Here is a 26,439-nt window from a genome sequence, read left to right as displayed (position 1 = left end):
ATCCAAGAAACATACACTATACCCAATATGTAGTCTTTTATCCCCCAGCCTCCTCCTAGCCTCCCACCTCAGAGTCCCCAAAGTCCATTACATCACTCTATGTCTTATGTCCTCATAGCTTAGCTCCCACTTATAAGTGATAACATATGGTATTTAGTTTCCCATTCACTTCAAATAATGGCCTCCAGCTCCATCCAAGTTGCTGCAAAAGACATTACTTGGTTCCTTTTTATGGCTGAGAGATAGTCCATGGTGTATATATACACCACATTTTCTTTATCCACTTGTTGGTCAATAAGAACATAGGTTGTTTCCATATCTTTGCAGTTGCAAATTTTGCTGCTATAAACATGTGTGCGCATGTGTCTTTTTCATATAATGACTTCTTTTCCTTTGGATGGATACCTTGGATGGATACCAGTAGTGGGATTGCTGGATCAACCCATAGATCTACTTTTGGTTCTTTAAGGAATTTCCATACTGTTTTCCATAGTGGTTGTACTAGTTTACATTCCCACCAGTAGTGTAAAAGTGTACCCTTTTTACACATCCATGCCAACATCTATTGTTTTATGACTTTTTAATTATGGCTGTTCTTGCAGGAGTAAGGTATTAACTTGTGGTTTTAATTTGCATTTCCCTGATGATTAGTGATGCTGAGCATTTTTTTTCATATGTTTGCTGGCTCTTTGTATATCTTCTTTTGAGAAATGTCTATTCATGTTCTTTGCCAACTTTTTGATGGGATTGTTTTTTTCTTGCTGATTTGAGTTCCTCGTAGATTCTGGATACTAGTCCTTTGTTGGATGCATAGTTTGCATATATTTTCTCCTACTCTGTGGGTTCTCTGTTTACTCTGCTGATTATTTCTTTTGCTGTGCAGAAGCTTTTTAGTTTAATTAGGTCCCATTTATTTATTTTAGTTTTTGTTGCTTTTGCTTTTGGGGTTTTAGTCACAAATTCTTTGCCTAAGCCAATGTCCAAAAGCGTTTTTCCAATGGACCTTCTAGAATTTTTATTGTCTCAAGTCTTATATTTAAGTCCTTGATATGTCTCAAGTTGATTTTTAAGGTGAGAGATAAGGATCCACTTTCATTCTTCTGTATGTGGCTTGTCAGTTTTCCTAGCACCATTTATTGAAGAAGGGTGTACTTTCTCCAATTTATGTTTTTGTATACTTTATTGAAGAATAGTTGGTTTTAAGTATTTGGCTTTATTTCTTTGTTCTCTATTCTTTTCCATTGGTCTAAATGCCTATTTTTATACCAGTACCATACAGTTTTGGTAACTATAGCCTTATAGTGTAATTTGAAGTCCAGTAATGTGATGCCTCCAGATGCATTCTTTTTGCTTAGTATTGCTTTGGCTATGTGGGCTCTTTTTGGTTTTATTTTAGGATTGTTTTTTCTAGTTCTGTAAAAAATGATGTTGATATTTTGATGGGAATTGCATTGAATCTGTAGATTGCTTTGGGCAGTATGATCATTTTCACAATATTCAGTCTTCCAATTAATGAGCATGAGGTGTGTTTCTATTTGTCTGTAGACATAAGTAATTCATTCTTGAGAGTAATATCTTTGTAATGTTATTAAGGTTTGTTTAGTAATTATGTCTCCTTGTACTAAATCTAATGCTGAAATATTTAGTTGAAATAGGTGGGTGATAATGTACAGTGAAAAATGAAGAAAGTGTCCAAGAAAGAATTATATATGGATATTTAATTTTAGAAGGAATGCTATAAAATTAACCTGTGGCTATAACTTTATTTTTAGGTGCTCCAATATCACCTCAAGGATTACAGCCTGCACAACAGCTACAGTTGTGGAATGAGGTAAGGAACTATCATCACACAAATTTGTAGAAACTTTACCCTTCTTTGAAATTATCATGTTAAAATCTATAATTGAGCTTTGGGAGAACTATGATTTTACCAATAATCTCATAATAAAACCCAGAATTACTATTTTTATTAAATAAAAGAGAAGGAAAGAAGAAAAGAAACAAAAATTTTGTAAATGGTTAAGAGGGCAGAAACAAATGCCAATAACAGGATAAAATAGAATAATACAAGAACAGAGTAGTTACAGTAAATGTGTATGTACTTAAAAGACAGAGGTTCTAAGATTGGATTTTAAAAAATAGATCCAGATATATATTGTCTATCAGTATCACACTTAAAACAGAAAACAAAAAAAGACTAAGTATAAAAGGATGGAAAATGATGTAGCAAGCAAATACAAACTGAAAGAGAATATATCTGATCAAATAGAATTCAAATAAATAAACCGTCATAACAGACAAATAAGGATCTTATATGTTAATAAAAGAAAACCAGAACAAGAAAATATAGACATCATTAATATAAACTAATAATGCAACCTTAAAATTTATTTAACAACTGATAGACCTTCAGGAAAAAAATAAAAACATTATAACTCAAAACGTATAAGCTACAGCTAAAACAGTAGCTAGAGAGAAATTTTAGCTTCATATGTGTTTATCAGGAGAGAAGAAAATTTAAAAACATTAATAAGCTAAGCATTCTGCTAAAAATGAGGTGAAAAAGAACAGGGAAAATTAGAAGAAACACGAAAGAAGTAAATAATAAAAATAAGCAGGGCGTGCTGGCTCATGCCTGTAATCCCAGCACTTTGGGGGGCCGAGGTGGGCGGATCACGAGATCAGGAGTTCGAGACCAGCCCAGTCAACATAGTAAAACCCCATCTACTAATAACACAAAAATTACCTGGACATGGTGGCACGTGCCTGTAATCCCAGCTACTTGGGAGGCTGGGAGGCGGAGGTTGCACTGAGCCGAGATGGCACCACTGCACTCCAGCCTGGGCGGCAGAGTGAGACTCCATCTCAAAAAAGAATAAATAATAATAGTAATAATAATAATGGCAGCAATAAATTTTTTAAAAAGAGTGGAGCAACAGTTTTAGCAAAACCATATATTTGTTCTTTCAGTAAGTTAAACGCTGGTGGTACTGATTTCAAAAGGCAAAGGGGAAGGCAAAGAAACAAGATATAGACCAAAAAAGGTAGAACCCAAGAAAAATAGAGATATAAAAAAAGTTTAAAAATAATATCATGGATAATTGATTGTGTGATGGATGGTTGCACAACTCTGTAAATACACTAAAAACCTTTGAGTTGTGCACTTTAAGTGGGTGAATTGTATGGCTTGTGGATTATATCTCAGTAAAGCTGTTAAAAAGAAAGTATGGACAGCTATCTGGTAATAATTCTGAAATTAGATGAAATGGATAAATTCCTAGATCAATATGCTGTGCCAAAAAAGGTGCAATGGTAACATGATAAGCACTGAAGGAACAATTTCTTCTTTCCTTGTATCACTGGCCAAGGCCTGCTTACTATCTTACACAGTAAATGTATCTAAAACTTCTCCATAAAGTATAAACTTGCTCTAGAAGTTCGATACATAACGTTTACCCAGTTAAGAAAGTTCTCTTATTTTCCTATCTTGCTAAGAGTTTTGTTAATCCTAAATAAAATGTGAACTTAGATACTTTATTTGTGTCACTATTGAGATAAACAATATGCTTTTTCTCTTTTAGTCTATAACTGCAATGAATTGCATTAACAAACTTCTTGCTCTTGAACTATTAGAACTAGTTTGAGAGTTCAGGAGATTTTTGGATGTAATGCCAATATACAAGACTCAATAACATTTCTTTTCACTAGGCAAAAGTAACATAAAAGTACAGTTTAAAATACTGTAGTATACACAATAGTGACAAAATCTGTATTTAGGAATTAACCAAAAACACACCCTAAATTTATGCAGTAGAAAATTAGTTTCTAGGCCGGGCGCGGTGGCTCAAGCCTGTAATCCCAGCACTTTGGGAGGCCGAGATGGGCGGATCACGAGGTCAGGAGATCGAGACCATCCTGGCTAACACGGTGAAACCCCGTCTCTACTAAGAAATACAAAAAATAGCCGGGCGAGGTGGCAGCGCCTGTAGTCCCAGCTACTCGGGAGGCTGAGGCAGGAGAATGGCGTGAACCCGGGAGGCGGAGCTTGCAGTGAGCTGAGATCCGGCCACTGCACTCCAGCCTGGGCTACAGAGCAAGACTCCGTCTCAAAAAAAAAAAAAATAAAATAAAATAAAAAAAGAAAAAAGAAAATTAGTTTCTAATAAAGAAAATAGATGATGATATAAGTATTTGGAGAGACATTCTCTCTTGGATGAAACAATTAATTTAACATAATAAAAATATCATTTTTCCTTGTTAATTAATATAAATCCCATAAAATCAATGCAATCCCAAACAATTTAATTTACCTAAAAAAAAAAAAAACCTTAAAATTTAACCTAAAATTGATATGGAAAAATATAGGTCTACAAATAGCTGAAGACATTTTAAATATGAAGAGCTACTACTGGGAATTGCCTTAGTGGATATTGAGACATAGTATAAAAACTGCAGTAATTAAAAAAAGAGGCATGGTAATTGCACAAGAACAGACAGAATGAACCAATGGAACAGAGACTAGAGCTTGGCGAGTATAGCAGTCACCGCCAGTACCTGTCATATCCCTTTGGCATTTGCCATCCCAGGGCACTGGAAATTTATAGTTTCTGATTGCAAGCGTCCATGACTTTTCCTGTGCTGCCTGTACTTGGGCCAGCCAGAAGTGCCTGAATATAAATGACCCCACCACTGAGAGCAGACCCCAATTGGAGACCAAAGGGAGTTGGTAGATAAATACCTTAGCCACCTCACCCTTAAAGAAGGAAATATATTGTAAATTATACAGTTAGTAGAAAATCTTGTAGGACAATATCTTTGTTAGCTAGGTGCAGGGAAAAAACTTCTTGAATGAAACTTCAAATATAAATCGTAAGAAACTTCAAATATAAATCGTAAGGCCAAAAACATTCATGAATTAAATTACATTAAAAGTGAAAATTATTTCAGCAAAGGACTCCATGCAAAAAAGTAAGAGCCTTTGTTGGTTTTTTGTTTTTGTTTTTGAGACAGGGTCTTGCTCTGTCACCCAGGCTGGAGTATAGTGGTGTGACCTCTGCTCACTGCAACCTCCACCTCCTTGGGTTCAAGTGATTTTCGTGCCTCAGCCTCCTGGGTAGCTGGGACTACAGGCAAGTGCCACCATGCCCAGCTAGTTTTTGTATTTTAAGTGGAGACAGGGTCTTGCCATGTTAGCCAGGCCGGTCTCGAACTCCTGACCTCAAGTGATCCGCCCACCTCGGCTTCTCAAAGTGCTGGAATTACAGATGTGAGCCACCCTGCCCAGCTGGTAAGAGCCTTTCAAAGAAGATATTGACAATGTCTAAAACCGATACGGGGTTGCTTTTCTAGATTCTATAAGAAACTACACCAAATCAACTGGATAAAGATAAGACTTCAAAATGAAAATAGTCATAGGATAAGAACAGTTTACAGAAGAGGAAGTTCAAAAGGTTAACAAACATCTAAAACATATAAACATGTTCATTAGTAACAATGAAATGAAAATTGGGACAAGAGCAAAGTATCACTTTCTACCTATTAGACTAGCAAAACAATTGAAATCTAGTTAATCACAAATGTTAACAAGGATGTGGGGTCTACAAACCCTCATGCATTGCTGGGCAGAGTGCCAACTGGTAGAGCCATCTAGAAAACAACCTAGATATCCCCATGATCCAGCATTCCCTCTCCTGGGTAGATAGCCCAAAGATATTCTCCCACAGATCCATAAGTGGAGGACAGATTCAAGGAGGTTGATTATAGCTTTGCTTATAGTGGGAGGAATTGGAGGGAACCCAGCTGTCTCTCACCGGGGAGTGGTTAGGCAACATGTGGTGGGCACACATTATAGAATATACTACAGCACTTGAAGCAACATGCTAGATACACACCCAGCAACATGGATAGGTCTCAGTGGATAGTGTTAAGTGGAAAAAAAGTAAGAAAATATACATGCACACAAAACAACAATATGGGTTTTACAAAAACATACACAAATGGAGGATATGCCTCAAATACACTAGAAGAGTTGCCTATAGGAGGGTGGAATGGGGGTAGGAAATGGAAATACAAAAATAATAAATAAATAAAGCAAGGCTAATGATGATAGTGAGCTATGAACTGAGAAGAGTACCCTTTGTACCTAGGCCACCCCTAACAAAATACATAAGGGAAAAGATAAGATAGATGCCAAGTGCCAAGTACAAAACAGTCTTCAATAGTATAGAAATTCATCAAGTGTGTATTACAAGGGCCTCTGCCTTGGTAGAATATCTAGGTACATGCTGGAAATATAAATAAGATGAAGAGTGACTTAGATAACAGATATTAATGTATAGTACAGACACATTTATTTTAGCTTGAAATATTCTATATTTCCATGGAAAATATTTGGAGAAATACTTTAGATGATAATGCTGGAAAAAACTCAGAGTTGCAAAAGCAGTATACATTCTTTTACAGAAAAAAAGATATTTAAACAAGTTAAGATGCAGCTGGGCATGGTGACTCAGGCCTAATACCAGTTCTTTGACAGGCTGAGGCAGGAGGATCCCTTGAGCTCAGGAGTTCAAGACCAGCCTGGGTAACATAGTGAGACCTCATCTCTATAAATAATAAAAAATATGCCAGGCATGGTGGTGCTTGCCTGTGGTGCCACCTACTCAAGAGGCTGAGGTGGGAGGATCACTTGAGCCCAAGAAGTCAAGGCTGCAGTGAGCTCTTATTGTACCACTGCACTCCAGTCTGGCAGTCTGGGTGACAGCCAGACCTCATCTCAAAAAAAAAAAAAAAAAGAAAAGAAAAGAAAGAAAGAAAAAAAGAAGTTAAGATGCTAGGAACATATAGTTAATTTTTCTGCTTGAAGATTTAAAAATTACAGAGCTATAGCAAACCAACACAGGAACAGAAAAGCAAACATCACATGTTCTCACTCGTAAGTGGGAGTTGAACAATGAGAACAAATGGACACAGGGAGGGGCTTGGGGGGTAAGGGGAGGGAGAGCATTAAGACAAATACCTAATGCATGCAGGGCTTAAAACCCAGATGATGGGTTGATGGGTGCAGCAAACCACCATGGCATGTGTATACCTATGTAACAAACCTGCACGTTCTGCACGTTTCCCAGAACTTAAAGTAAAATAAAAATAAATAAATAAATAAATAAATACAGAGCTACCCAGACACTAGAAACACATTCTTCCTAACCATATATAGAGACCTAAACATTTTCAATGAGATTTACCAATGGTCTCTACAGAGTTCTCAAAAGCAATCAGTGGCATAAAAAACCATTAGAGCCATATGCTGAGTACAATGAACAAACGCTTACTCAAATGGAAAGTGGGCAAGCAGTGTTCCTGTGTCCTTCAAAGAAATGTGAGAAAAGACTGAAAAACTTTGCAGCTATCTCCTAATTTGACTAACGGGGGTTTTTTAAAGTGTCATGTTTTTATTCAAATGGCGTTGATGTCCTGTGATTCAAAGGTTCTCTGTTCTTGAACATGGGCCACCTCACATAGACGGGCAGCCTGGTCTGTGTGTGGACAACGTTCCCCTGGAGTGGGTAATGTGTTCAGATACCTGCACACCATAAAAAACTCAGGAGAAACTACTTACTTTTACCCTACTAAACCACAGAAGGTGACATTTGGAGGTGATGTAGTAAGCATTGCTCAAAAGTCAGAGCTTTAAAATGGTTATCTTTTTGACTTTGCCCTCTCAATTCACTTTTTTCCCCCGCAAGTTTAATTCAACGTAATTAAAGGATTTTTGTTAAACACTTATTCTGGGCGATTTAGCAATGACATGGCCCCTACCCAGAGAGTGTGTGTGTGTGTGTGTGTGTGTGTGTGTGTGCGACCATGATTTCAGGTTTGTAAGGCATGGAAGAGGGACCAGCTGGGTGGGCGCAAAGGATGAGTGGAACAAACAATTCCCCAAATATTTGGGAAATAAAGGGAAGATGAGGATAAAAGGAGGATAAAAGTTCTGTGAGGATAAAAAGGAAGGAGACATAAGCTTATGCTTTTCTATATTATCTTATACCTTTGTTATTCTCTAAGTTAGGAAATAATATATTTTAGGACATGTTCAACTTAGAAGCAATGAGGAGCTTGAGAATTTATGACAGTGAAGTATGATAATCCACCCCCTGGTATGAGAAGAAGAATTCTGGGACTGAAACGGGCCTCTGAGATGGAATGCCATAAATAGGACTCAACCTCAATCATTCCAGAGAGACAAGAATCAGTACCATTTTTTCCAGTTCCATTTTAAAAGGCCATCAAAGAAATAAATGTCATAAACAATGCCATACATCCAGCTTAGTGCTTAAATTCTCAGCATAGTTTTTATGATTAATATGAATCTCTCATTCTACCATTTAAAGTCTCAAGTTTTCTTTTTAGGATAAGGGCTGAGAATAGTTGCCAACTGTAGCTCAGTAAACCCTCATTATAAAATAGAACTCTCTTCCAATACTGGTTTCATGGGAGACATCTAGTGGATTGCCTATGTTGTATGAACAATTTTTCTGGCATGCTGTTTATCATACTGTTATTATGTTAATTTAGGTGACATTAGGTTCGTGTGTCATACAGAACCATATGGTAACCAAAGGTCTGCCTTAATTTTAAGCTCATTCTTTAGTCAGCTCTCACATTTCTCAGACAAAATAATACGTGACAGTCTTTTCCTCAATATATTAATGTGAGGCATCTCCATGCCCTAGGATGGTCCCCATCAGCAGTCACTAGAGACGTATACCCTGTGGTTAGGGTGACATCTTGAGGGAAGTCTCATTTCCAAGACTTTCTTATAAAGTTTTTGAGGCTCCTCTCTTCCAAATCCAGAGTCCTAAACTGTCATGGAACTGTGGTTAATATTCCATAGGTAATGTGACTTTGTAAAATCTACTCTCTGTTATTTTCTGTCCGTTCCCAGGATGTAACTGACATTTTTGTTTTCTACAGATAGATGATGCTTGTTCGTCTTTTCTGTCCATTGATTCCCAGCCTCAGGTAATTCCAATTGAAGGTATTTTGTCATAATGTAGGTGTTTGTGTAGTGCTTAAACTCTCCATTGCTGCCTTTGGAACCTTTACGTGCTCACGAAAACATGTCAACATATGAGATATTATTACATTTGCTGCAGATAATAATCAATACTGTGGGCTTGTGTTGTAATGTGCTAGGGCTTTCATCTCTAAATAAAATAGATTTGCAGATAATATACACATATTTTGTAATGTCAAATTAAAATGTTAATTTCAAAATCAAATTATATGTTAAGTTAGAAATACTATAACTGTCAGGGTGCAGTGGCTTATGCCTGTAATCCCAGTGCTTTGAGAGGTCCAGGTGGGAGGATCACTTGAGGCTGGGAGTTCGAGACTAGCCTGGGCAACATAGCAAGACCCTGTCTCTACCAAATCATATTAGTAAAAATTTAAGCAAACTAACACAGGAACAGAAAACCAAATACTGCATGTTCTCACTTACAAGTGGGAGTTAAATGATAAGAACACATGAACACAAAGAGGGGGAAAACAGACACAGGGCCTACTTGAGGGTGGAGGTGGGAAGAGAGAGACGATCAGAAGAAATAACTATTGGGTACTAGACTTAGTACCTGGGTGATGAAATAATCTGTATAACAGAACCCTGTGACACAAGTTTACCTATATGACAATCTTGCACATGTACTGCTGAACCTAAAATAAAAGTTTAAATAATTATAAAAATTTAAAATACTGTATCTGTTGCTGTATTTGGGGACAAATATCCTATCTCCCAATTGAGTTCGAAACCCATTGAGAGAGGAATTTATGAGTCAGACTTTTGGAGGTCAAAATATCGTCATTATAATGGAAAAGTCCATTTGTGACTGTGGCTTCAGATCTGATATCAAGTGTGTCTGCTATAATTGCCTCCAGAATTAAACTTGCCTACAAGTCTCAGACAGTGACTCTGAGCTTTCCACCAGTCAGATTCTCAGCCACAGGGCAGAGACCAGGCAAGAACAGCTGACCAGAGTAAGAACACTGACTCCATAGAGGAAGGAGCTGAACTGAACATGCCCAATTTCTTCCTCTCAGTTCACCTACCAGACAGCTCACTCCTCTTCAATAGAAAAGAATTAAGAGAAGGTTTTGGAAAGAGGCCAGGAGTGCTAATCTAGCCCCTCCACATGGACACTTAAGGAGTGGGGAATAAGTGTGTTCTTACATTGTCTTTACTGGATGATGCTGCTTTCAGAGTCATCAACTATGCGCCTGGGGCATACTCCCTACACAGTCTGGCCAAGGTGTCCAGGCTGTTGGTCACACAGTCTCCATTTGTGTTTTCCTGGCCGGTGTGAAGAAGCAGCCTTGTATAGTGTTGTATTTCTCCTGCCTCAATCTATACCCTAGGTACCTGCTGGAAATTTGAGGTTTTAGGTAGTAAAGCAAGAACAAGATCACCATAGATGACGTTTTTGAACAATATTTCAAATTAATCCAGGAGCATTGGCAGATATATATTAATAACATGAGATAGATATTAATCAGTATATATGCATTTGTGTTGTATTTAAAATTCAGGAATATCCTCAAAATCACTTTTAGGTCTTCAGTACTAAGAGGATGAATTTTAAAGCGCTCATTTAAACTTCATCAAGATAAACTAATGTTTGACTGGATTTCAGTACCGTGCCTCTTTCAAGAGGAGCTTAGTAAATTTACTATTTGTAACTTTTACATTTATAATGTAAATAGTAATAAATTTAATACTTTAAAAAATATTGTTTTATTACGTGTGAAATTAAAGCTATGCATTAAAACCTAATTTTGGTTTCACCATAGTATATTGGTGATGTTCTTATATGGGATACATTTATAGCCAGCACCTAGAATCATGCTTGAGAAGAGACTCAGTAAATATCTCTTTAATTACTTTGTTAATAAAACCCAGCAGCAAGCATGCTATGCAGAAATTTTTCTCTTGTAACAAATATCATTATATCATCTGTTTTTATGGCCCATTCACTAGTTTAAAAACCATATAAATATGGTTTTACTGATTTAGCTCTCAAATAAAAAATATAAATTCTGGAAGAATACATACAAAATAAATGATAATAGTTATGTGGAAGGGGAGTCCTAGGTGGATAGAACAGAAAAAGGAGGACTTTTTAACTGGATATCATCTTATAATTTTTTTGCTTTGAAACGTGTGAAATTATGAATTATTCAAAATTCAAAGGAAATAAATGAAATAAATTGTATAAAAGAGATAGATTTACAAGTCCCTTCCCTAGAAATAGCTGCTAAATGAATACAGATGCATCTCTTTGGAATGGTGTTTATGTGTAGTAACTGTATTTGGGTACCTTCACAGGAATAAGTAATATTAATAAATTAGGAATTGTTTTTAAAAATTGTATTCCTGATGTTTTGGGAATATATCATTTTATGGGCTTACTTCTGTGGCTGGGTTTCTTCATATGCTTGGTGATTGTTGGCTGGCTATTAGCAGGGGTGGTGGAGGTAGCTGGGCGAAGTGTTACTTACAGTCCAGCAGGCTAGTCTGAACTTTTTCACATGGTTGCTGGGTTCCACCAGCAGTGGGGAGAGCAAGCTCATTACGTAAGTGGGTTTCAAACGTCTGCTTGTAACATGTTTACTCATGCCCCACTGGCCAAAGCAAGACACAGAGTCAATGTGGGGGGCCACACTCAGTGTCTGCGTTAGGGGACTGACTACATAAAGGCAATGGATACAGGGAGGCGTGATTCAATGAGGATATTATCATAACAGTAATTACTATAATTTCTAAAAATTGTCATTATTTTCTCAAAACATTGATAATAAACTCAATTCATGAGTGGGCAATTCAGTACACAACTGAAAACTAGTTGTAAGTATAGCTATTGTACTCAGATTTAAGGTTTTAGCATCACTTAGTCATTTAAAATACTAAGCCATCATATCACTGCTTTGTTCCAAATCTTCTTACGGTTTCTTATTGCAATTAGAATAATATCAAAATCCCTTGATACAGCCCACAGACCCTAAATAATTTTTTTTAATTTTAAGTTCGGGGTAAATGTGCTGTTTTGTTATGTAGGTAAAGTATGTTGTGGAGGTTTGGTGTACAGATTATTTCATCACCCAGGTAATAAGCATATTACTAGATAGGTAATTTTTTGATCCTAACCCTCTTCCCACCCTCCACCCTCAAGTAGGCCCTGGTATCTATTGTTCCCTTCTTTTTGGCCATGTGCATCTGTGTTTAGCTCCTACTTACAAGTGAGAACATGTGGTATTTGGTTTTCTGTTCCTGTGTTATTTAGCTTAGGGTAATACCCTCCAGCTCCATCCATGTTGCTGCAAAGGACATGATCTCATTCTTTTTTATGGCTGCATAGTATTCAGTGGTGTATATGTACCACCAAATTTGATAAAATTTTAAAACATTGTTAATTTTCACAATTATCTTATTATTTATGTGATTATGTGACCATTGCTTTGAAACATTTTTACCAAGTAGAAAATGTTATCTTTAAGGTCTATAAATTTAAAAATAAGATATTAAAACTTTCATGTATTTCAATCCTTGAAGAATAGTTGAGAATTGACTTCTTGTAAAGGGGAGTTGGGGAAAATGCATTTGCTTTGAAACTTTTTCAGTCAAAGTACAATCTTACTGAACCTCATCCAGCTTAGAAACTGTTTCCTAAGGAGAAACAGCTCACATGTGTGAATTTATTCTTCTTTGAGTTGAAATACATTTTTGAAACATGACATTGTAGATATTTTCTTCTTATTGTTTTGTATTTTCTATTTTGAAATCAGCTATAAGTGTTTGTTCTTCTTTGAGGTGAAATACATTTTTGACACATGATATCACTGCGTATTTTTTTCTTATTGTTTTGTATTTTCTATTTTGAAATGATCGTAAGTGGAGCATTTTGTTTTTGTTTTTAGAGATAGGGTCTCACTCTATCCCAGGCTGGAATGCAGTGGTACAAGTGTAGCTCACCACAGCTACAAACTCCTTGGCTCAAGCAATCCTTCCAGCTCAGCCTCCTGAATAGCTGGGACTACAGGCGCATGCCACCATGCCCAGCTAATTAAAAGAAAAAAAATTTTGTGTACAGATGGGGGTCTCACCATCTTGCCTAGGCTGGTAAGAGAAGTTTTAGGGATTTTATTTCATATTTTTGTGGGGTGACCTGTGTATTCAGCCCTTAAGTATAACCAGTGAGAAAGGATGTATCAGTGTTCACACTCTAGTTTTTCTCGCTGCCAACTCCCAACTCTAGGCTTAGCAGGCAATACCAAAGCAACACAAGAATATCTACAAATCAGAAGGCCAAGGTCCCAGGCCATGCTCCTCCAACTCCTAGCCATGTGTGGTATTGGGCAAGTGACAGTCTCTTAGAACCTCACTTCCTCTGTATATGAGAATCACAATTCATGTCCTGTGTAGGACAGAATACAAATTATGTATAGTCATGCATCACTTAACAATGGGGATATACATTCTGAGAAACGTGTCCTTAGATGATCTGTCATTGTGTAAAGATCATAGAGTGTACTTACACAAATCTAGATGTACAGCCTACTACACACCTAGGCTATATGACTACAAACCTATACAGCACATTACTGTAATGAATACTGTGGGCAGTTGTAACACAATATGTATCTAAACATATCTAAATGTAGAAAAAGTACAGTAAATACATAATATAAAAGATAAAAAATGATACACTTGTATAGGGCACTCACCATGAATGGAGCTTGAAAGACTGGAAGTTGCTTTGAGTGAGTCAATGAGTCAGTAATGAGTGAATGTGAAGGCCTAGGACATTACTATACACTACTGCAGATTTCATAAACACTGTAAACTTAGGCTGCTTTAAATTTATTTAAAAATTTTTCTCTCTTCAATAATAAATTAACCTTAGCTTACTATAACTTTTATACTTTATAAACTTTTTAATTTTTTTTTTTTTTCAAGACAGGATCTCACTCTGTCATCCAGGCTGGAGTGCAGTGGCATAATCATGGCTCACTGTAGACTCGAACTCCTGGGCTCAGATGATCCTCCCATTTCAGCCTCCTGAGTAGCTGGGACTATAGGCATGCACCACCACACCTGGCTAATTTTTTGTATTTTTTGTAAAGACAGGATCTTGCTATGTTGTCCAGGCTGGTCTGAAACTCCTGGGCTCAAGCAATTCTTCCACCTCGGCCTCTCAAAGTACTGGGATTACAGGCATGAGCCACCGTTCCTGGCCAACTTTTTAATATTTTAGAACTTTTTTCTCTTTTGTAATGACACTTGGCTTACAACACAAATTCGTTGAACAGGTGTATGTAAATATTTTCTTTCTTTATATCCTCATTCTATAAGCTTTTGAAATTAAAAAGGATTTTTTTTTGACTTTTTAAACTTTGTTGTTAAAAATGAAGACATAAGCATTCATATTAGTCTAGGCCTACACAGGTCAGGATCATCAAGCTATGACTAGATGATAGGAATTTTTCAGCTTCATAATAATCTTATGTGACCACCATTGTATATGCACTCTATCGTTGACTGATTGACTGAAATGCCATTATGTGGTGCATGACTGTATATGAAAGTGTTTTATAATTTATTGAAACACTATGTACATGTGAGGCATTATTAATAAATAACCCAAGAATTTGCATGACAAGCAAACAAATGGAATGAAGAGAACAAAGCAGACCTCTGATGCTAGGAAGGGTGTACAGGAAAACTGTCGACTCCACCTGCATCTCGAACCACAACCAACCATGTCAAGCATGTACTGTTGTTCAAAGGGAGAGAAGGTGAGACTACTTGAGGCCCTCAACAATTCTTTTCATATATCTCTCTTTTTTTTTTTTTTTTTGAGACAGAGTCTCACTCCGTCATCCAGGCTGGAGTGCAGTGGCGCCACCTCAGCTCACTGCAACCTCTGCCTCCCAGGTTCAAGTGATTCTCCTGCCTCAGCCTCCCTAGTAGCTGGAATTACAGGCGCGTGCTACCATGCCTAGCTAATTTTTTGTATTTTAGTAGAGACTAGGTTTCACCATGTTGGCCAGGCTGATCTCGAATTCCTGACCTCAGGAGATCCGCCTGCCTCAGCATCCCAAAGTGCTGGGATTACAGGCGAGAGCCCCTGCACCCGACCTCTTTTTCATATAACTTCTAAATTAAGAATCCCTTCAGCTGTAAATCAACCTGAGAACTTTACCTACATTTAATTCTTCCAAGAACTCTCTGCAGTGATGTCATCCCTAGCTTAGAGCTGAATAAACAGAAATTTAGAGAGGTTAGGTAACCAGCCCAAGGTTACACAGCTAATAAAGAGCAGAAATGGAATTTGCACTGCGTAGAGTTACAGCCTTCCCAACTCCATAGCTCATACTTTTAACCACTAATTATATTGCCCTCCCCACTGTTCTAGTTCTTCATTACTTCCAAAATGCATATATTAAGTAATCAATTGTTTATGGTGCTACTGTGCTAAACCCTGTGCAAAGCAGGTTTCGCCCCTGCTTGTCCATTTCTTCTACTCCTTACCACACCCAGCTGGCTGCTAACCACAGAGCCCTGCCCTACTTCTGTGTTTGAATGCTTTGAAAAACCTGATCCTGGGGTGTGCAGTCAGCAACGTGGAAGGGTGGTACGCAGATTAGGTGCACCACACATGGCTTCTTCTCCTCCACTTCCCATTGTTTTCGAGCAATTGCCGGATTTTCAGATTAGCCGATAATGAGTAATATTCAGTGAGGTTCACAGCTTTGGCATGTAGATGCAGATTTTGCTACAAGCTGGGAAGAATAATTCCTCTTCTGGCACTGTCCCTTGTTACCCTCAGTCATAGAATTTCATAATATTTTAGCAAGTGCTGAGAACTATGTATCTAGATCACAGCGGAAGCCTTCATGAGTGCGTATGTACAGTACTTACCTTTTTTTGTTGTTTCTGGTGAGAAGGAAGGCTTTACTTTTACAGCCAAGTTTTTGTTGTGAGAGAAATCAAAGGATTCCAGCAGTTTTAATAATCTACGGAAGGATTCTTTTCTAGGTAGTTAGCATTTCCTCATGCCCCTAACATTTTATAGTTATCTCTTCTATGTAAATGTCGTTAAAGCAGAAGCATAACTTACATATCTTCTCATTTCTGTCAGGCATCCAATGCACTGGAGGAGCTTTGCTTTGTGATTATGGGAATGCTACCAAAGCCTCAGGTAAGGTTGAAATAGTGTTTTGTTTGTAGACAAAAATTATCCAAAAATTTCTTGGAATTTCTCCTGGAAGAAAATATACTCAATTTAGGAAGCATGCCAAGACAAGTTAGAAGAGGAAACATTGTTTTTGGATAAGAAATAATTCAGTTTCTCTGATGTCTGAGAATTGAGCATCATATTAATGGAGCTTACAGTAATCTAATTGGGAAATCATATGTCCCTATCAAATATAAAATGAGTTCCAGTCCGGAGGAATAAATATGGGGTCATGTTGGCTCTCTTTTTTTGCCCTGACTCATGCTACTTTGGAGAACAGATGCATCTTTCTAAGCTGCTAAGCACATCTAATGGTTCAAAGGTTAGGACATTGTACCTTGTGGGAGAGTAGGACATTAAGAATGCAAAACAAAAGCAAATTGTATTGTCATTGTCTTGGTTTCTTATTAAAATTACTTGATTCTTCTGGGAGAACTTTTTGTCCTACAGTGAGGGTAGATGGAAACTTGAAAAGTAGCATAAGCACTATACCTAATTTTATAATCTCTGTCTTATGGATGAACTTATTTTTAAGCTACTTTATTAAAAATGAGAGCTTCAGGTTTGGAATTATACTTTTCATTTGCAATTCTAACTTAATCTGTGGTCATTGGTACACTCTGACTTTCATACCTTTTATATATAATAATTCAAAGAAAAAAATTGATAATTTGAAAGCATAAATGTTTTATGAAACTAAATAATTTCTGCCTACAATTGTATATTTATCCATTGTTTCTATCGGTGACATTGTCCCAAAAAGCATAATTGATTTTTTTCCTAATTAAGATAAAATAAATGACAATGGTGTTTATTCATGATCTTCCATTTGTATTAAAAACAAGTGAGAAAGAACAACAACAAAATAGGAATTATACGATTTAAATTTTTTTTTTTTTTTTTTTTTTTTGAGACGGAGTCTTGCTCTGTTACCCAGGCTGGAGTACAGTGGCATCATCTCGGCTCACTGCAAGCTCTGCCTCCCGGATTCAAACATTCTTCTGCCTCAGCCTCCCAAGTAGCTGGGACTACAGGCACGTGCCACCACGCTCGGCTAATTTTTTGTCTTTTTTCAGTAGAGACGGGGTTTCACCGTGTTAGCCAGGGTGGTCTCAATCTCCTGACCTCATGATCTGCCCACCTCAGCCTCCCAAAGTGCTGGGATTACAGGTGTGAGCCACTGCACCCGGCTAAAAATTGTTTTATGAAAGACATCAAAAACAACTCATAACCTTCTTATTTAGTGATAAACAGTAAAAATACTTTCATGTGATTCTTTCAGTCTTCTCCTCTGAATATTCCATCATGTCATGATATAATAATTTCGCATTCTACCACTGTTGAATATTTAGGATGTTTCCAATTTTTCACTCTTATGAATAAAGTTGCAGTAAAGAGATCTTTATGCACATCGTATTTGTAAACAATATTCAATTAATTTCCCATTTATTTTTAGAGCAACGGATGCTTAACTACTTTCAGTCATATTTTATATGTAACATGAGTCATGTGTTTTAAACAATTATGTGCTATAACATTATAAAATTATTGTATATAAGATAGTAAAATTTTACAATATATAATGATATAATATCTCTTTTCAATAGGAACAAGATGAAAAAGATAATACTAAAAGGGTAAGATGATTTTCATAAATCTATACCTTATAAAATAATAAGGAAACCATTAATTCTTATAGTAAAACTTACTGCTTTTTTAAAACAGTTCTTATTTCATTATTCGAAGACACAGAAGTTGGGCAATTCAAATGTTGTGGTAAGTTGTAGAACTACTTCTTAGTAATCACTAATATTTGTTTAAAATAATGAACCTGTTTTTGCAGCATAACAGAGCTACATCAGAATTCAAATTTTTTACTTTAAAAGTTTATATGTGAGTAAAAGAATGAAATTCAATATTTATTATCCATTTGATTTATTTTATATGTCAATTACTACCTGTACATTAAATTCATTCTTTAATTCATTCATTCTTTAACAGTTATTTACAAAGTATTAGCTATATGCTATGTGCCAGGCACAATTCTAGGTACTAGAAATATAGCAATAAATAAAACAAAATTTAAAAAAGAAATCCCTGGCCAGGCATGGTGGCTCGTGCCTGTAATCCCAGCAGTTTGGGAGGCCGAGGCAGGCAGATCACTTGAGGTCTGGAGTTCAAGACCAGCCTTGCCAACATGGTGAAACTCTGTCTCTAATAAAAATACAAAAATTAGCCAGGTGTGGTGGTGCACGCCTGTGGTCCCAGCTACTCGGGAGGTTAAGGCAAGAGAATTGCTTGTACCCAGGAGGTGGAGGTTGCAGTGAGCTGAGATCACGCCACTGCACTCTAGCATGGACGACAGAGTGATACTCTGTCTCAAAAAAAAAAAAAAGAAAGAAAAGAAAAGAAAAGTCCCTGCTTTTGTGAAACACATTCTAAAGACCAAGAAAATAAAAAAGCAAATAAGTAAAACATATTGTTTCAGATGGCAATTGTTGCAAATTAAAAAATCATTTGATCCAAGGGCATTTTTTATTTTAAAGGATGATTGTTGAAAATGTAATTAAATATAATTAGAAATATCCTCTTCTATTCCTAAGATGTTCTTATTAGTAATTAGACATTTAATGTGCAAATGTATTCTCTAAGGTTAGCCAAAAACCAGTAACTTGAATTCAGTTCACTTTAAAATCATGTAGTATTAGCAGTAGTTTTTCTTTTTGTAGGCATGGATTTTAAAAATGTTAACCAGCCTACTTGGTGTTTCAATCTAGAATACTTAGAAATTATTTGACTATAATATTATTTCCACACTTGTGATTCACTTCCGTGAACCAATTTAGGGAATGAGGAGCATAGTGTATTTTAAGCAGATACATACCTATGGAAAGGTAACTGTAATCTTAAACTCAGTTTGAAATATTTATCACATGGAATATTCTTAACATATGAGGAGGCGAAAGATTATACTGGCTTTACACCAAGTACAAGTTGAATTAGTTAACAGATAACTGTTATATAGGGCTCAACATAATCCATGTCATAAATGAATTTAACATTAATAAGAAGTCTCAGTGTGACCCATACCTTTTTAAAAAATGCAGCCATAGCAGGTAGGTAGCTATATATCTCAAGTGTGCTTTCATTTTCTTTGGCTTGGCACCTTTACATTTTGGGAAAATGTATCTTAGTCACAGTTTTCACTATCGAGAACACATTGTCATTTTCACACATTGTTGTGTTGCTCCCAATGTTTCTATTTTAAGTATATAATTTATAAAGGAGGTTATTAGATGTGTGTATAGTATAATCTTCCAGATAAACATGTTTATAGTGGAAAATTGCTACTGGCAGTGTGGGTTTTGCCTGGCCCGAATTATTCTGACTAAGTCTAGTAACAGACAGACTGCCTTTTGCCTCTCAAAGAGGCAATGAGGGGTTTTACTTGCTGACAGTTCACAAGAGAGCTGCAGCTGTTGGGAAAGTGCTTCTTCTCAATATGAGGACAAAAATCCCAGTGTAGAGCTACCAAATTTTATCCCATATCTTGGTTCATTCTCCATAGTTCTTTGAATTGCTCCCAAAGAGCTGTTTTAGGTGACATCTTTAATTTTCCGTTTTGTCTGGGACAAGTTTAGTGGGTAAAAACAAAAACAAATAGGAAGCGTCTTGATGGCCAGTGCTGAGAAGCCATGTGCTCATCGCGTGTGTGTTCATGTCCTCTCAGTCATCTGTTGTGCATCCGTTGCTGCAGCTCGTTCCTCACCTGCATGAGAGAAGAATGAAGAGATTCAGAGTGGACGTATGTAATACAAACTGCATGCTGGCTTTGCCATTCCGCATGGGGCAGCGCTTTCTGTTAATTCCCAGCTGTGGTAGTTCATCAAATGCTGCTCTTCAGGATAAGCCCACACTAATACCCAGTTAGCCAACGTAAGAGCATCTGTTTGCAGAGTAGAAGAGAATTGTTCAAGCCACCCTTCCATGGACCCCTGCAATATTGTGTCCCTTCTAGCTGAAGCTGTGGACATTGAGGAAAGTTGGAACTACACTGTTTTCCAAAAACCATGACTCTCTTGGTGAGAAAATCTATTCTTGGTTTAAGAAAGCTTGTATCCAGTCCTTAGGTAGGAATAAGAGAACAAATAAAGGACAATGTACTGCCCCTCTGTATCCAGCTTGGCAAATAGCTAGGATGGCAAGCTTTCTGCAAGTATTTAAATGTTCTTAAGAGTAGGCCAGGCCTGGTGGCTCACACCTGTAATCCCTTCAACTTTGAAGGTCCAGGTGAGTGGATCCCTTGAGGTCAGGAGTTCGAGACCAGCCTTGGCAACATGGCGAAACCCCGTCTCTACTAAAAGTACAAAAAAAAAAAAAAAAAAAAAAAAAAAAAAAAAAAAAAGTTAGCCAGGCATATTGGCGCATGCCTGTAATCCCAGTTACTCGGAGGCTGAGGCATAAGAATCGCTTGAACCCAGGAGGCAGAGGTTGCACTGCACTCCAGCTTGGGTGACAGAGCAAGACTCCGTCTCAAAAAAAAAAAAACAAGTTGGTAAGACTATGGTTCGTGAAGTAAATATCAGAAACTAAATATATATACTTTGGTTTTTTCAACAAAAAAATGTGACCTAAGTCCAGGGATCCACCCACCTGGACCTTCCAAAATTGAAGGGATTACAGGTGTGAGCCACCAGGCCTGGCCTACTCTTAACAACATTTAAATACTTGAGCAGAACGCTTGCCATCCTAGCTATTTTGCCAATATGTGTAAGATGAATGTAACCACTTTAATACAGTCTAACTGTGTTACATTGTGGAGTTTTCACAGTCATTTAAAAAGAATCCTAACTCTTGTGGCTCACGCCTGTAATCCCAGCACTTTGGGAGGCTAGGTGGGTGGATCATTTGAGGTCAGGAGTTTGAGACCACTCTGGCCAACATGGTGAAACCCCGTCTTTACTAAAAATACAAAAATTAGCCGGGTGTGGCGGTGGGCGCCTGTGATCCCAGCTACTCGGGAGGAGAATCACTTGAACGGGGGAGGCAAAGGTTGCAGTAAGCCGAAATCTTGCCACTGCCCTGCAGCCTGAGTGACAGTGCGAGACTCCGTCTCAAAAAAAAAAAAAAAAAGAAAAGAAAAAAAAAGAATCCTAACCCTTGTAACACTGATGATTTCTGCAATTATTTTGTATACATATATATTATATACTTTTTTGTTTTTGTTTTTTGAGACGGAGTCTCGCTCTGTCACCCAGGCTGGAATACAGTGGTGTGATCTTGGCTCACTGCAAGCTCCGCCCCCCATGTTCACGCCATTTTCCTGCCTCAGCCTCCCGAGGAGCTGGGATTACAGGCGCCCGCCACCACGCCCGGCTAATTTTTTGCATTTTTAGCAGAGACGGGGTTTCACTGTGTTAGCCAGGATGGTCTGGATCTCCTGACCTCGTGATCCACCCACCTCGGCCTCCCAAAGTGCTGGGATTAAGGGCATGAGCCACCGCGCCCCGCCTCTAGGATTATTTTTAAGTAATGCCTTCCCTTGCTGTAATACATTATAATTTTCAGTCTTACTTTATTCTTTGAGGAACTCTGTTAGTACTTTACAAGTATTATTTCCTATTTACAAAAGGGAAAGCAAGTCAGAATAGTTGAAGGAGTTTCCCAAGATCGTATTAGTAAGAGAAAGTGCAAAATAGTCTTCTGGCTTCTGATCTAGGCAAACTTTTTTTCACTATGCTGTATCCTTTATAGTTTAATCTTGGGTACTTTTATTATGTTATTTTTAAATTATGTATTTTATTATTAAAAGTTGAATTCAGGCTGGGCACGGTGGTTCACGCTTGTAATCCCAGCACTTTGGGAGGCCCAGGTGGGTGGATCACCTGTCAGGAGTTTGAGACCAGCCTGTCCATCATGATGAAATCTCGTCTCTACTAAAAATACAAAAAAAAAAAAAAAAAAAAATTAGCTGGGCGTGGTGGCGGCACCTGTAATCCCGGCTACTTGGGAGGCTGAGGCGGGAGAATAGTTTGAATCAGGGGGGCAGAGGTTGCAGTAAGCTGAGATGGTGCCACTGCACTCCAGCCTGGGTGACAGAGCAAGACTACGTCTCAAAACAAACAAACAAAAAAAATTTGAGTTCAGATCAAAGTTTTCTTTAATTTCAATACCATATTTAATTTATTCTTCTTAAAATGCTACCCAAAGTTTTCAGACACTTTTAAAAACGCATAGAGTTTAGGTGAATATATTCCTCAAAATTTATTTTTATGGCCAGTATTTCCTCCCTAGAATCTTCACATTCTTTTTTTTTTTTTTTTTTTTTTTTTTTTTTTTTTTTTTTTGAGACGGAGTCTCGCTCTGTCGCCCATGCTGGAGTACAGTGGCACGATCTCGGCTCACTGCAAGCTCCACCTCCCGGGTTCATGACATTCTCCTGCCTCAGCCTCCTGAGTAGCTGGGACTACAGGCGCCTGCCACCACGCCCGGCTAATTTTTTTGTATTTTTAATAGAGATGGGGTTTCACCGTGTTAGCCAGGATGGTCTCGACCTCCTGACCTCGTGATCCACCCACCTCGGCCTCCCAAAGTGCTGGGATTACAGGCTTGAGCCACCGCACCCAGCCAGAATCTTCACATTCTTAAATGAAGCTTCCATCAAAGAAGACAATATCTGATGCCAACTGTAAAGAGAAATGTAAGATCTTAGGCAGTAGCCCCTTAAAATATTAGAATTTGCAGAATGAAGAAAAAAGTAGTTGTCATCAAACTCTAGAAGTAATACATGCTTTTTTGATTTAACTTTTACTTCTTAAAGTATTTGCTTGAGTTATGAATTAGTAAACAATTTCAACTTAAAGATTCAGTTTCTTAAAAGACACCAACAATCATTAGTATGACTACATTATTTCAGTGCCGTGATTTACAAAACCAAAGCTAATCACTCAGTATTGTGGCCAGTTTAGTACATTGAGTGAATTTTCCACCTTCAGTGATATCATCTATATTTTCAGACAAATGATAAATCTTAAGGGTATTTTGCAGCCAGTCAAGTTTCCTAGAAACCTACGAAAGAAAATAATTTAAAAGATGAATAGAAATGCAATTGTAGGAGAGTGTTCGCTTTGCTGGGCCTAAGTCATCTAATTTTAAAATGTATCTTTGATAGTGAAATATTTTGGATTCTTGAAGAAATGAGGTTTTAGATCTTAAAACACTTTTCTTAAATTTTGATTGCTAGACATCTTCCAATTTCATTCCCACATCTTTTTTTTATCTCTACCTCCCAAATTATTTTATATACTACTCTATGCTTAATGATAAGACTCTAAAAAGATCTGTATGTTTGGGTTTTGCATTTGGAAGTTTTAAATATTTGGCACATTTAAATTTACATTTACATTTTGTCCTGCCTTTTAGTATTTTCTCTTTAATATGATATGCATTTGAATTTTTTTTTTTTTTTTTTTTTTTTTTTTTTTTAAGACGGCGTTTTTCTCTGTCACCTAGGCTGGAGTGCAGTGACGTTTTCATGGCTTACTGCAGCCTTGACCTCCTGGGCTCAGGCAATCCTCCCACCTCAGCCTCCTGAGGAGCCTGAGGAATTGGGTGCACAGGTGTATGCCATCACACCTGGCTAAATTTTTTTATTATTTTTAGAGACTAGGTCTCTCTATGTTGCCGAGGCTGGTCTCAAACTCCTGGGCTCAAGTGATCCTCCCACATCAGTCTCCCAAAGTGCTCAGATTACAAGCATTAACTACTGTACCCAGCTGAGAACGTTGCTTACATAGGTATATAAACATATGGTTTATATGTGTACATTTTTTTTAATTGTGAAAACTTAAAACTTTATTTTTTATTTTTCATTGGTATATTATAGTTATACATATTTTGGGGGTACATGTGATATTTTGATACATGTATACAGTATGTACATTTTTAAATACAGATTTTTTCAATATTAAGTAATTTGGGGAGTTATAGTAAAGATGAAAATTAAATACTATATTGAGAATTTAAGATACATTTGTTGCAAACTAAGTATTTCAGAATTTAAACATATATCAGAGCCATTTCTTAGAATTTAATATGATAGTATTCATATTATAAAATAGTTGAAAAAGGTCTTGGCTGACAGATTTCATGGTGATAGCCATGCTGATAATGCTTTTATGATATAGATAATTGTTAATGAAAATAGGAAGCTATAAGCCAATTTTATGGAAACCATAAAATGTTAATGTATTTTTTTCACAAAGTTTAAAATGAAATGTTTAAGAAAAAGATATACTTATTATGAATAATTGGGTCATTCCTATTAATATTTGGAAATTTAAAAATTAACATTCTGCATATATAATTATATTAGGAACATCTGTCCTAAAGCTTCATCAAATAAACATAATTTACCAAATTTGTCCTTTAATTTCAAACTACATTTCTGTAGAAATATTGTATAATATTTTTTAGCTTTGACACAATTCTGTTTTGTATTTTCCCCTGTTCATGTGTTAACACATGCAATATGTATTTTAAATAAATTATTTCATTCTAACAAAATGCTGAAAGGAGAATTTAAATATAGTCAATTATGAAGTGTCTGTCATTTCTCTTTCTACTTATTGATGAATTCACCTACAACTGACAAAATTCCTGAAAGGCAAATTGGTCACACTGATAAGGAAATTATTTCTAAATATAAGATTCTGATGATACTACTAGTTGTTGAAAATTTTCAGGTATAATACAAAAATTCTCTATTCAAGTCCCTGATTCCCTCTATGTTTAGTTATGATAGTTGAAAGTAATTCTGACCCTCAATGTACTTTCAAGGAGAATTTGCACTTATTTTTAGTGTTATTTGATTTGTTATGCCCTCATTTTCTCTTCTAGGAAGAATTCCAAAGTCCCTTTGCAAGTCAAAGTCGAGGATATTTTTTATTCAGGGTAGGTACATACTGTATTTTTTTTTAAAAAATCAATCTACATCAAAATTTAAAAACATGTTCACTGTGTATTTAATTAACTTTTACATTTCAATTAAGTTTTAAAGTTTATAGATGTTTGGCATCAGGTGTTACAGTCTGACATTCACTTCTGTCACCACTTTATTGCTTCAATACCATAGTATCTCTGATCTCTCCTTTGATCTATTGCTCATGTTTAAACACCTCCAGTAACAGTCACCTATTTGACACTTTAATTCTATGACATTTTGTGTATAGAAAATAGGTGTCTTAAAGATACACTATTCCTTATTTCTATGGAATTATTTACAAAATTTTTAACTCAGTAGATTGGAAGAGAATTCACAAATTCTTAAAATTAAAAGAACCAATCATAATAAAAGGTATAAGTAGACAGAATTTCGGGATTACATTTCTGATTTTGTTTGTCCACATTGTCTATAAAATGTATTTTTATTCTAGGCAGCTACACTTTGCAAAATATTTGCATCCTTAATACATTACCAGAAAGTTTTAATTAATTAGTTCAACAAGTATTTATTGAACTTCTACTGGGTGCTGAGCAATGTACCAAGGGCTGGGACTATAAAGACAGATAGGATTCCATTCCTGTGCTCTAGGAGTTTAGATAGGCTCTAAGAGAAAGCAGATAAGTAAACAAATATAAAGTACTGTGTGAAATGCACTTGTACTCCAAGGGCTGTGGTTTCCAAAAGAAAAGCATTTAACTCCAGCTGGGGAATGGAAGAGGTACAGAGAAGCTTCATGAGCTGAATCCTGAAGAATCAATGGGAAGTGGTTGATGAAATATTTAGCTAAGAGATTTCAGCTTTACACTAAAGGCTAAGGAGGGGGCAAATGTAAGATTTGCCTTTTGGAAAATAATTCTAATAGCAAATTAGAGAATGGATTGAATGAAGGAATTGGACTGATAGCAGGAAGGAGTAAGCAGCTAAACAGCCCTGACTTCAGTAAGTTCATTTTGGTTCATATCAAATTAAAATTGAGAACATTTGTTTTAAAATGTTGGTACCATCAAGGAAATAATTAAAGTCAAATAGCATCTAGTTCATGGTGGTCTTTGCAGCATTAGCATCACCTCAGAACTTGTTAGAAATACAAATTTCTTAGGATTCTCAGACTTACTAAATCAGAAATTCTGGCTAAGGAGTCCAGCA

The 26,439-nt window shown here is 36.7% G+C and overlaps 1 protein-coding gene across 4 annotated transcripts in view; it reads left to right on the top strand.

Moving 5' to 3' along the window:
- Positions 1-26,439, top strand: part of LOC105463540 (neuromedin U) — a 35,401-nt gene that overhangs the window by 4,228 nt on the left and 4,734 nt on the right. The window contains exons 2-8 of one of the 4 annotated variants that reach the window (XM_011710702.3): positions 1,773-1,831; positions 8,974-9,021; positions 16,194-16,253; positions 17,897-17,926; positions 18,015-18,065; positions 20,020-20,094; positions 25,188-25,241. In XM_011710702.3, the coding sequence (XP_011709004.1) occupies positions 1,773-1,831; positions 8,974-9,021; positions 16,194-16,253; positions 17,897-17,926; positions 18,015-18,065; positions 20,020-20,094; positions 25,188-25,241 (377 nt within the window). The remainder of the gene's footprint in view (positions 1-1,772; positions 1,832-8,973; positions 9,022-16,193; positions 16,254-17,896; positions 17,927-18,014; positions 18,066-20,019; positions 20,095-25,187; positions 25,242-26,439) is intronic. The other 3 variants (XM_011710703.3, XM_011710704.3, XM_024787264.2) reach the window with 3 other exon arrangements.

Source organism: Macaca nemestrina, chromosome 3, assembly GCF_043159975.1.
Source record: "Macaca nemestrina isolate mMacNem1 chromosome 3, mMacNem.hap1, whole genome shotgun sequence".
NCBI classification, from domain to species: Eukaryota; Metazoa; Chordata; class Mammalia; order Primates; family Cercopithecidae; genus Macaca; species Macaca nemestrina.
Note: the sequence above shows the minus strand (reverse complement) of the source record. Positions and strands in the feature narration are given on the sequence as shown.